The following is a 12,189-nucleotide window of genomic DNA, read 5'->3' on the forward strand; positions in this document are numbered from 1 at the left end:
TTTAGTGGCTGCTGTTGTATCAAACATCAAGGGTGGTACTTTTCTTGTACAACCCATATGGGCACCATATAATTTCTCTGCAAATAGAGTCATCACCGTTGAAAGAACTTGGCAATTCGGGTGATGCTACTGATTCGTGAACAAAATACCTGCGGTAGATTTTTTGACTTAATCACCTTGTAAAAGACCAAAATACCTCGGATGCTCATTTATGTGTTTTAATAGGGTTGGTACTCCCACCAACTCAATGCAAATCCATGCATTGGGCGTGGATGAGGCCCACCATTTTGCCTCCTGTTTGATGGAGTACGTCCGACAATCTCCACCCATGTGTATGGTGGAGCCCACAATTTTACAACATGTGTTTGATGGGGTGGGTCCATTTTTTTACACCAATGCATAAGAAAGCAAGTATATATAGAAATGATATTCCCACACCTTCGTTTCAAAAATTAACATTATCATGGGTATTTTGGTCTTTTTTTTTTGTCTTTTCACGTATAAGGACATTTTGGTCTTTTTAATGGTACCATTTTTTTGTCTTTTCCATTACTATTAAGGGTATTTTCATCCATCGAGAAACTGCTAACAGACAAACGAGAAGGTCGGCCATTGTCGGCGGTAAACCGGGAGACAAAACCGGCGAAATGCTTTTCAAAATTTCTACTCATAAAATAATCAATATATATATATATATATATATATATATATATATATATATATATATATTACGAGAAAGGATTGCTGCGCTTCAGCGCAGGAAGTGCAGCCAGGCTTAGCTGTGCTTGAGCACAAAAACATGAGGGTGGACCCATTGGGGGTGATCCTAACCATTCATTTGGAAAGCCTTATCATGGATGGGGAGCCTACCAAAAATCAGCTCCATTGGATCACCAATGAGTGTCCATTTGTGGAGCCAAAAATAAGCAGATACTGTTTGTGTACAAATCTGTCTATTTTTTGCCCCACAAATGGACACTTTAAGGTTAAGGTGATCCAATGGAGCTGATTTTTGGTGGACACCCTACCCATGAAAGGGCCCGTCAAATGAATGCTTTGGATCCCACCCAAAATGTGGCCCCACCCTAGCTATGCTCGAGCATAGCAACTCTATCCTCATATATTATCTTAATCCAATTTCTTGATTTTCATTAATTTCCAAAAAAAAAAACCACTTCGCTTATTTTATCCGCGTATGTATAAAAAACCAAAATCCGTTTGTACTCCTTTCTTTTCTCACAGCTCACCATTTTGCGGGAAAATCGCTTCTCATCAAAACAAAACGAACAAAACCCTAATTTTCGAGAATTTACCAAAACCCGAAGCTATGAGAGCTCAATGATTTTAATCCTTTGGCCTCTCATCGATCTCTTCCAATGCTCTCCGATGAAACCTCCCTAGCGAATTCCAGGTTTTTCCGGTTAGATTTTGATTCTGAAACCCTAATTTTCCCTTATTTTTTTTTTGAAGATTCAAACTTTTTTCTGCTTTCTCTTTTGAAATATCGCAATTTGTAGATCATTTTTCATTTTATTTTTTAAATGCTGGAGATTTGTTTGGTGCCGTGTTTGATTTTCGTATATGAAGAAAATAGGTTAGATTTTGATTCTTTTTATGCATTTTCGTTTGAAACTTCGCAATTTGTAGATCTTTTTTTTTTTTTTTTTTTGAAATGCTGGAGATCTGTTTTTTCTGTGTTTATTTTTGTATTTGAAAAAAAAATATGTTAGATTTTGATTCTGAAACCCTAAGTTTTTCCTTTTTTTTCTTTTTAAGATTTGAATTTTTTTATGCATTTTCTTTTGAAACTTCACTATTTGTTTCCTTTTTTTAATGCTGGAGATCTGTTAGGTGCGGTGTTTGATTTGTGTCTTTGAAAAAAATATGTTTTTTCTTTTGTTTTTTATTCTCGTTCCGGCATCTCTGTTGGAATTCTGGTATCAGTCTCTTGTTTTATTAGACCTTTCTGATTTTTTTAGCCTCTCGTTTCCCTCATTCTAGTCAAGGAGTTTTGTCGAAATGTCGAATCCAATTGCGTATAAAACTCTCGCATCATCCTGATTTCTGCTTGTTGTATTTGTTTTCCTGCTGAAATGATTTTTCGTAGCCCTAATTTGCAGATGGAAAGATTTCCGAGGAGCTACTGGTTTCTGTTTCTTCATTTACCTCATGGAATGATTTTTTTAGGGGTAATTTGTGGTTACCTTGATTTTTCATTTTTTTTTCAAAGGGCAATTTTTTTCGATGGAACTGAATCTTAGTTGATCATGGCAGCAAGGCTACTCTGCGACTTACAATACCCTATCCCGTATTTTTCATAAGCATTAATTTCTTGGGCCTTTTATTTTCTTCTTTCATTATTCTCACGGGATGATAATTGTGGGTTGAGTTTTTTGTTACCAGAAAAAGAATTTTGAGCGGGTAACTCAACATAGACTGTTTTCTTTTTTTGAATCTTAGTCAGCATAGATTGTTCTGCCCGTTAATTTTTTGTTTCTATTATATATGGACCCATTTTGCTGCACTCTTCCCCTTTTCCCGCTTCCCTGAGTCTTCCTCGAGTTTGAGATTGCTTAGGAACGTTTGGCATTTGAGTGATAGAAGAAAAGCAGAGTTCCTTTTCTTTTCCCTTTATTAATTTAATCTGCTAATTCGTTTTTCAGCTGAAGTAAAATTTTGGAATTTTTAGAGTTGAAATCATGGATGTTGCTGATGTTGAAGAAAATCTTTTTGCCGTAAGCGATGCGAAGGTAACAATGCCACTTTACTCTTGTGGCTGGAGTAATTGATCCTAACGTCATGGAAATGCTTCTTTTTTTTTCTTCCTTTTTAAGGTTTAAATTTTTTTTTTTTTTTTAAATTATGAAGATTAGATATTATCATTTGAAGGTTCCCTTATTGCAAACTGTCCTATATGTATGATTGGAGGGGGCTTCTTCTTCCAGCTTTCTTCTTTTCCCTCTTATTTGGCTATGGGTAGATAATTGAGACTGTCTCCGTTGTTTTTCACACACTGGCTCTCTCCTTATGTTTGTTTCCATGTATATATGGATAGTATGCATAGGATTATTGGTCCTTTTTTTTTTGAATGGGAGGATTATTGGTCTTTTCTACTTTTGAACGGGAGCAATTTGGTTGAAATGAAAACCCCACCTTGGTTGGAACTTTTTTTGTAGGCCAATCAATGTTCCCTGCAAATTTGCCTCATGTTATTATTTTGTGGGCATCTGATGTTGAGCACTGCTATGTTATGTTCACATTAGGGACCTTCAATGATGAATGTGATAATTAAAGCTATGCAACAATATAAACCCAATTCTTTTAAAAGAAATGCATTTTTTCTGTCTTTCCATATTTTGAAAGTGAGGAAAACAATTGAATTGTTCTTCTATCTTCTTTTTAAATGATTTATGCACTATTTATAAATCTTAGCCAGTTTATATTTATCTAATATATATTTTTGATCATATCTTATGCTTTTATGACCTTTGTGGTCATGGGTTCGAGTCACGGAAACAGCCTCTCTGCAAAGCAGCGGTAAGGCTGCGTACATCAAGCCCTCCCCAGACCTCGCAATGGCGGGACCCTCATGCACTGGGCCGCCTATCTTATGCTTTTATGATGTATGAAGTATGAACTAATATTTACATATTAAACATTTTCTATCTTAGCATATGATTTGTGGACATGAGTGTCGTGTGTCGACACAGACACAGAGTGTTGGACATGACAAACCCCCAAAATTTAGAAACGGGAATGCGGCTAAAATACAAAGTATATATAATATGATTTGTAGATACGAATTAGTGTGTTGAGTTTTGACATGGATACAAGATGTCTAACATGGCAACATAAAAAAATCTATAAATGGTGACACATAAATTCATATAAAATTACTGATTACTAATAAATATGATATTCATTTAACAAACTAATAAATCTTAGAATTAATCAATTATAATCTAAAACGAATATGAGATAATCAAATAATAATGCATTCATTAATTTAATCTAGTTCTCTTCCGTACCCAATATACAACGAGAAAAGGAGCCCAATATGATAACAATGAATATAGCATCGGAATAAGAGTTTGTTTAGGATTTTAGGTTTATGGAAGGGGATATAGCAGCAAATATTAGTTAAAGAAGAGCTAAAAGAAGAGTTTATAATCAAAGAAGACTTAATAATAAAAGAGGTAAACACAATATTCAAAAATAAAATTGAATGTCACATTTGACACAGTACCAAAATGTGTCCACACGTCCACATTAACACTTCTGGCAATTCCTTTAAAAGTGTCCAAAGGAGTGTCAATACATGTGGACATGCGTGTCATGTCGGACACGGTAGGACACGTGTGCGGGCAATAAATTCAAAGTGTCAGCAAAATCATAGATCTTAGCATATAAAATTATCGATGTATAGGTGTGCAAGTGTCTTATATGCTGAAGGACAGAGAATCATACTGCTAACTAACCTGAAAATGCTTTTTCTATGTCATGGTTATGTTTTGCCAGCCGATACTGCAAAATGGTTTTTTATAACTAATGTCAGACCATGCCGTATTATTTTCTGATGTTTTCTTATGGTCCTTATTTTGAAATGTTCTGTAAGTCTTGTGGGAAAAAATCAAGCGGTGGATGGACAAGAGGATTTCAAAACAGACAGAACAAATTGTTGGTTTATGATATTTGAATGAAGATGAGAACTGAACAGTCATTTCACTAAGATACAAATCTGCAGAATCTTAACAGATTTCCTGAGCCTAGATAAGCAATTGCAAGGGCAACCATTTTGTTTATTTGAAGATGCGATAAAATCGCTAAAGTAGTTTACCTGCCAGTGGATTGGATGGAACTGTGAGATATTTATTAGTAGTTCACTAGCTCTACACCAAGTGTATTTTTCCTTATCACCAAGGATAAGTTCTCATGAACACAGTCTTTTTCCTACATTTTGTGATCTTGATTTTTTTTTTTCACGCTCTACTTTCTAGCTTTTTAGGCTTACTTTATTGTGAACCATACCTTGATCTTATTTAAACCTTGAACCTAGTATATTCGTTGCTCACAAACATGTCACTTGATGCTTTACAATTCTATCTCATCAACCGAGTGGAAGTTGCTAATGGATTTGTGGTGTACCTATTCTGCAGTTACATGGAGGAATGTGTAGAAAACTTTCTGAGGTTGTTTGTAAAGTGTTAGGGATATTTCCGAACTTAGAAGCAGCGCGACCGAGGAGCCGGTCCGGCATACAGGCCCTATGTTCTTTGCACGTGGCACTTGAGAAAGCCAAGAGTCTTCTTCAGCATTGCTCAGATTGTAGCAAACTTTATTTGGTAAAATCACAATTTCTTTGCATCAATATAGTTCTATAGTATTGGTCAGCTTCTATTAGCATGAGTAGTCCTTTGATAAATTGGTTGCGTTTTGGTAAATAATTATCTGCTTTTTTTTTGAAAGATTAAATAATTATCTGCTTTCCTTATCTTCCCTTATTGTTAAGTTTAGCATTTTGGAATACATTAGCTTGAAGATTTCGGGACATCAATTTTTATTGATTTATACAATCAATTTTACTTTTCTTGCCACATATTTGGCTGATTTAATGAATTTTGGGAATACTTTAGTAATTTATTCATGTGCTAGTTTTAATTGCTGGCATTAAGTTTTTCGTAGCCATATGTTCACTCTTCATGGTACCTGTTTTCTTGTAGGCAACTAATTTGAAGTTGCTTTCTACTAGTTGGGTCTATACCTCATTCAAAACTTCTCTTAGTTTCATGAGAAATAAGCATCGATCCATCATCCCTTGCATTCTGAAGAAATGATTGCTGTCATAGTGATTTGATTTCTTATACAAGATTGCATGTTGTTAGACTTGCTATCTATGTTCCATGAGTACGGATATTAGTGTCGGAATCCGACACTTTACTGAGTTTCGGATTCGGCTAACCTCGGACAAAAGGATTTGTGGATTCACTAGTATATTTTAGTTAATTCCAATTTTATTTCTTTTACATGATAATACGGTTATAACAGGTAATATATCGGGGATTTTAGTAGGTTAATATTAGGTTTTACTTCCATATAAAAAACTTACTATTAATATCGGAATCCGACACGGGTATTGAGTGTTGGATTCAGCTAACCTCGGACAAAAGGATTCGTGGATTCACCAATATATTTTACTTAATTCTAATTTTATTTCTTTTACATGATAATATGGTTATAATAGGTATTATATAGGGAATTTTAGTAGGTGAAGTAAATAATAGTAAGTTTTTTTGCTTCCATTTAAAAAACTTACTATTAGTATTAGATAAAACTCGAAACATGCGATAGTTGTAAATTTTTTGTTGTAGTATTTAGAAAATAATTGATAAAAGAGATCTAGAAGTGTCACCGTGAATCCTAATTTATTGGAATCCGACACGTGTCTGACACGAGTGCGTCGCCCATTCAGAAGAATTCATGTAACATAGCTTTCTATATAGTATTATATTGAGCTCTCAAGTGCGAGTGAATCTTGATGGGTGATGGGCAGCTGTTTATAATGTTGCTACATGTCTTACTTGTTTTCAACTCATTTTGGTTGTGGTTGAGCATTTGCCTTAAATGATCTAGCAAATGACACCTTTTTTGCTTTGTTAGGCTATAACTGGGGATTCTGTCCTACAAAAATTCGAGAAGACAAAATATGCTCTTGGAGAAAGCCTACGACGTGTTGAAGACATTGTCCCCCAATCTATTGGTTGTCAGGTAATTATAACAAGTTCTTTCACTATAAATGGTGCAAGCTTTTAATCTTAGTTGTTGGTCTCTGAATTGCATCACTATTTCCTTCTTCAACTTCCAAGTAGCCTCGTATCATTCATCATGTAAAAGTCAGAGTCATGTTATGAGTGATGATGGGAACCAGAGTAACAGCCTTACAATGGATAAGACCTTGCCTTATATTAGAAACATTTTCCAATAGCATAACATCATTGGGCAATGGACCTCGCATTCAGGCAGGGTATTCCCATCACACCACCAGCAGAACAGGTTTCCTAAGAACCTTTATGGCTTTATCAGTAACTTTACCTCACTAATGACTTTTAGTCTCGTTAGTTCCTATGTCACAAATATCTCCCATATTTTCAAAATATCACATTTTATCGCGACATTTTGATAAAATGACAAAATCCCAAACTAATCCCGAGATTTTAAAAATATAGTGATTTTTTTGTTTTTATCATAAAATATCCAGGTAATATCGCAATATTATCCCGATATATTTATTTTATATTTGTTCTTAAATTTAATATATTTATATATTTTTTAAGGCAAGTGATATATCCGCCCCTTTTGATTACTCGGGACACCCAGCAATAGTGTATCAATGACTGCGAACAAAAAAATCTCATTACAATAAAGAATCAAGGAAATGAGGGAAAGAAAAAAGAAACAAAAAAATTAATTTTACACCCTGATTGAAATCTCTAATCCTAATGGAATACCTGGCGCTAGTTCAGATGCACAACCTAATTGGATTGTGAGTACACTTTGTACAATCTAATTGGATTGTGACAAACATTATTTACCCAAACTAATCCTATATGTATGAATTCCTTTTTCCCGATTTCTTTCGGTACTCTATAACCATTCTTTATCGCCAAAGGAAATAACTTTGTAAATCATGATTGTCACAGATTCTGGAGATTGTCAATGAGCTCGAGGGAACTGTATTCTCACTTGATCTGGCCGAGAAGCAAGTTGGTGATGAAGTGATTACATTACTCCAGCAGGATAGAAAATTTAACATCAATTCCAGTGACACTAATGAGCTCGAATCCTTTCACCAAGCAGCCTCAAGGTTGGGCATTACCTCATCAAGAGCGGCTCTCGCTGAGAGAAGGGCTCTCAAGAGGCTGATTGAAAGAGCCCGTGTCGAGGAAGACAAGCGGAAGGAATCCATAGTTGCTTACCTATTGCACCTCATGAGAAAATACTCCAAGCTTTTTAGAAGTGAGTTTTCGGACGACAATGACTCCCAGGGATCAACTCCTTGTTCCCCCACTGTACAAGGCTCCTTCGAGGAAGGCATAAGCCGGGTTGGGTATGGACATGCTTTTGAGAGGCAACTATCCAAACTTAGTTCTTTCAGTTTCAACCCGAATAGTAGGAGATCGGGAAACATTCCCTTACCACCTGAGGAGTTCCGATGCCCAATCTCGTTACAACTAATGTATGACCCGGTTATTATCTCATCGGGCCAGACATATGAGCGGGCCTGTATAGAGAAATGGTTTAGTGATGGGCATAGTACCTGCCCTAAAACTCAGCAACAACTATCACATCTCTGTTTAACTCCGAATTACTGTGTTAAAGGTTTGATTGCTAGTTGGTGTGAGCAACACAGAATTTCTCTTCCCGGCGGGCCTCCAGAGTCTCTCGATCTTAACTATTGGAGACTGGCCTTGTCAGAGTGCGAGGCTGCAAATTCGAGATCCATGGAGAGCATTGAGTCTTGCAAGATGAAGGGGGTTAAGGTGGTTCCTTTAGAGGAGAGTGTTATTATAGAGAAAATTGAGGAAAATGAGATGAACGATTTTGATAGTCCATGCCAGGAAGGTGGGGACAGTGAAGTGGATATGTTTGAAAGATATGAGAGCTTGTTGGGTGTTTTAGTTAAATGCAAAAATATCAGGAAACTGTGCAAAGTGGTGGAAGAGATAAGATTTTTGTTGAAGGATGATGAGGGAGCTAGGACTTTTATGGGTGCCAATGGGTTTGTTGAGGCATTGATTCAGTTTTTAAAGTCGGCTGTCTGTGAAGAGGATGAGAAGGCTCAGGAAATTGGAGCTATGGCTCTCTTCAACCTTGCAGTGAACAACAACAGGTATGTCTTGCTTAGCTGTCATCGAGTTTGTGATTTACAAAATATAGGAGGGGTAAAATTGGAAACTTGGTCAACAAAATGCATTTAATATGTTTAAAACTGTTTTAAACGTTTTCCTTTAAAAAGAAGAGTTTTTTTTGTTGTAAAAAGCTTTAAATGAAGCATTAAACGGTGAACCCACAAAACGTGTTTTTTTTCCTGTTTAAAACGGAGTTTTGATAACTATGATTGAAAGACAGGTTTGCTAGTCAACTTTTGTAAGATCAGATTGTTAGCCACAACTTTGCTTTCATCCCTTAATCTTAGTTTGAAATCTTAAGCAAGCTTATGATAGCAAAATATTGTTATATACCATCCTAATTAAAACCTAAACTTAGTGAAATAAAACAGAGCCCGAATGGAAGAAATCTGCGAAACAAGTAAGAAATCTGAGAAATAAGTACCATATATAGAAGACCAAAAGGCCAATTTTCAATTGCACGTGCATATGGTTTTCCACAGAATTCCCCTGCCTATTAGATTCCAAAATTGCTACCAATGATGTATGTTAACTTACCAACGTCTCCAAAAGCTTAAGCTGTTGGAGAAAGGCATTGTTTATCTTTTATACTTTAACACCCCCCCACACGTGTGACCCACTTGGCAAACACGTGGCACATGTGGTCCCACTTTGGGCGACCATGCATGTGGGTTTTTGCTATCCAGGAGGTTTGAACTTGAGACCTTTGGCTCTCATACCATGTTAACTTACCAACTTCTCCAAAAGCTTAAGCTGTTGGAGAAAGGCGCTATTTATCTTTTATACTTTAACACTCCCCTGCACGTGTGGGCCACTTGGCAAACACGTGGCACATGTGATCCTACTTTGGGCCGACCATTGCATGTGGATTTTCGCTATCCTGGAGGTTTGAACTAGAGACCTTTGGCATACCATGTTAACTTACTGACTTCTCCAAAAGCTTAATGGTTGGCCCAAAGTGGGACCACATGTGCCACATGTTTGCCAAGTGGGCCACATGTGCGGGGGAGTGTTAAAGTATAAAAGATAAATGATGCCTTTCTCCAACAGCTTAAGCTTTTGGAGAAGTTGGTAAATTAACAATGTATTCCTTGGGTTACATTTTGTAAACAGTTTGTGAGTTATTTTACCCACTATTCCCTTAATGCACTATTTTATCAAATTTACCACCCTATTTGCGTAGTTGTACTAATTTTACTCCAGCTTGTCCACGCCCACTAAATTGCAGTTTTGCTACCCCATTTTTATAATTTACTCCCCAATACACCAACCCACAAGATTGCAAGTTTGCAACATTATTGTAGACATTTAATCATGTAAAATTTTGTTTCAAAGTCTCTAGATTTCAAGTGTGCAACATTATTTAATCCATTTAATTACTTGAAATTTTGTTTCAAAATCTTGTTTTGACTCTCTTGAGCCCTGGAATTTTTTCTTATTCCGTTTTTTTTACTTATGACTGTTCAGTAGTCCTTTGAGAGTTTGAACTTAGCATAAGAAATCAAAGTCCACCATCGCCCATTCCATTGGTGCAAACAATAAGACCAGTGGCAAGATTTCCAGTATCAACCCAATGGTGTCCGAAAGCTCCCAATAGTGAGAACGGCAGACTTCACTGCCAATCTGACCATTAAAGTCTCAACCCCCGAGAGTCTAACTAAGAAATGTTGGATCTTTTGGATGATATTGGTTATTCTGATTTTATTCTCCTGATAACCTTTCTTTAACTTCTTATTTCTTCTATTTCTAATTTTCAGGAACAAGGAAATGATGCTATCGTCAGGAGTAATTCCACTATTAGAGGAAATGATCCTCAATTCCAATGCCTATGAATCTTCCACCGCTCTTTATCTCAATCTCTCTTGCCTCGACGAAGCCAAACCAATCATAGGATCGAGTCGGGCCGTGCCTTCCTTAGTCCAACTTCTCCAAAGCGATTCCGAAATGCAATGCAAACTCGACTCACTCCATACCCTCTACAATCTCTCCACACTCCCCTCAAACACCCCTCACCTTCTCTCTGCCAACATTGTTTACTCTCTTCACTCACTCCTCACAAATGCCCCAATGTGGGCAGAGAAATCCATAGCCATCTTCATAAACTTAGCACTAAACAAATCAGGAAAGAAAGAAATGATGTCAACCCCAGGCCTTATTAGCAAGTTCTCGTCTATCTTGGATATGGGTGAGCCAGTTGAGCAAGAACAATCTGTGTCATGTCTCTTACTTCTCTGTAATGGCGATGAACAATGCAGTCAAATAGTGTTACAGGAAGGGGTTATACCGGCGTTGGTTTCTATTTCAGTAAATGGGTCAATGAGAGGGAAGGAGAAAGCTCAGAAGCTTCTGATGGTTTTCCGAGAGCAGCGGCAGAGGGACCCGTCACCTGTTCGGGTCCCACAGCGGGCCGAGAGTAGTAATGGGGTCTCGGAGTCGAAACCACTGTATAAATCGACCTCTAGAAAGGTTGGGAGGGCATGGAGTTCATTATGGAAGACCAAGAGCTTTTCTGTTTACCAGTGCTAAAGCTTGGTTTGGTCTAACCATGTAAATCTCTATTGCATCTTTTTTTATTTTCTGTTATTTTCAGTGGGTATTATTTTATACTTCTTTTTAGAAAAAAATGAGATGTACAGGCCTTGGTTCTTAGGATTTTGATTCTCACTTTTTAGTCATGTGGTAGGATTCATTCATGTATGTTGGGGATTTTGGGTCTCCTTTTGTTTTTTTTTTCTCAAGTGGGTGCTTCTATGAAGAATTGAAGGAGATATTCTGATGCCTTGCTTTGCCTGGAGAACGTGAAGAAATAAATTTAACTAGAAACATAATTTAGCTAAAATTTACTTCAGGTGAAATTGATCTACGCCTGCAATTGAATTTAAGTAGCTACAGATGGAGCTCAAGAGCATGAGTAGGGAGCAATGTCCGGTTCAATTGTTTGTGTAAATACCTTGTTTTTTTGTCCACAGATCGAAAGAGCTAGGCATCATGCAACGGTCCTGTAAAGGCTGTTCCCCGTAAATCATCTCCCTAACACTACGATCGATAGCGGCTTCTTTAACTTGCAGTCCCTCTAGAGATGGGAGAGTTAGGATCGTCCTATGGAGATGATTTACAGGGTACAACTATTTTTATTTTTATGTTGTGGCCCAACAAATGAACAGTTTGGATCACCCTTTGAAGTGGACCCCGCTATAGTTATGAAAAAAATACACACAAATTCCACCCGTAGGCCTTAAACCCATATCAGCCCGTGTCGGCTAACCTCTCTTTTTCTTAAAAT

The 12,189-nt window shown here is 36.9% G+C and overlaps 1 protein-coding gene across 2 annotated transcripts; it reads left to right on the top strand.

The window, feature by feature from the left end:
• The first annotated feature begins 1,157 nt into the window (after positions 1 to 1,157).
• Positions 1,158 to 11,685, top strand: LOC143847139 (U-box domain-containing protein 45-like). Of its 2 annotated transcripts, XM_077355836.1 has the most exons (7): positions 1,158 to 1,420; positions 2,121 to 2,189; positions 2,664 to 2,750; positions 5,157 to 5,342; positions 6,658 to 6,765; positions 7,698 to 8,887; positions 10,664 to 11,685. In XM_077355836.1, exons 3-7 carry the CDS (start codon positions 2,700 to 2,702, stop codon positions 11,430 to 11,432), a joined length of 2,304 nt encoding a protein of 767 aa, XP_077211951.1. In that variant the 5' UTR covers positions 1,158 to 1,420; positions 2,121 to 2,189; positions 2,664 to 2,699; the 3' UTR covers positions 11,433 to 11,685. The 2 variants fall into 2 exon arrangements, with proteins under 2 accessions (XP_077211951.1, XP_077211950.1); XM_077355835.1 differs by lacking the exon at positions 2,121 to 2,189.
• Positions 11,686 to 12,189: the final 504 nt, after the last annotated feature.

The sequence above is a fragment of the Tasmannia lanceolata genome, unplaced genomic scaffold (assembly GCF_043159265.1).
Source record: "Tasmannia lanceolata isolate RefF3 unplaced genomic scaffold, GAP_Taslan_0.1 ptg000015l, whole genome shotgun sequence".
Classification (NCBI taxonomy): domain Eukaryota; kingdom Viridiplantae; phylum Streptophyta; class Magnoliopsida; order Canellales; family Winteraceae; genus Tasmannia; species Tasmannia lanceolata.

Bases quoted from the DNA above. Each gene is read 5' to 3' on its own strand.
- LOC143847139 (XM_077355836.1), top strand. From the start codon at position 2,700: ATGGATGTTGCTGATGTTGAAGAAAATCTTTTTGCCGTAAGCGATGCG. The intron at 5,343-6,657 runs GTAAAATCACAA...TTGCTTTGTTAG, and splicing joins ATTGTAGCAAACTTTATTTG to GCTATAACTGGGGATTCTGT. The intron at 8,888-10,663 runs GTATGTCTTGCT...TCTAATTTTCAG, and splicing joins CTTGCAGTGAACAACAACAG to GAACAAGGAAATGATGCTAT.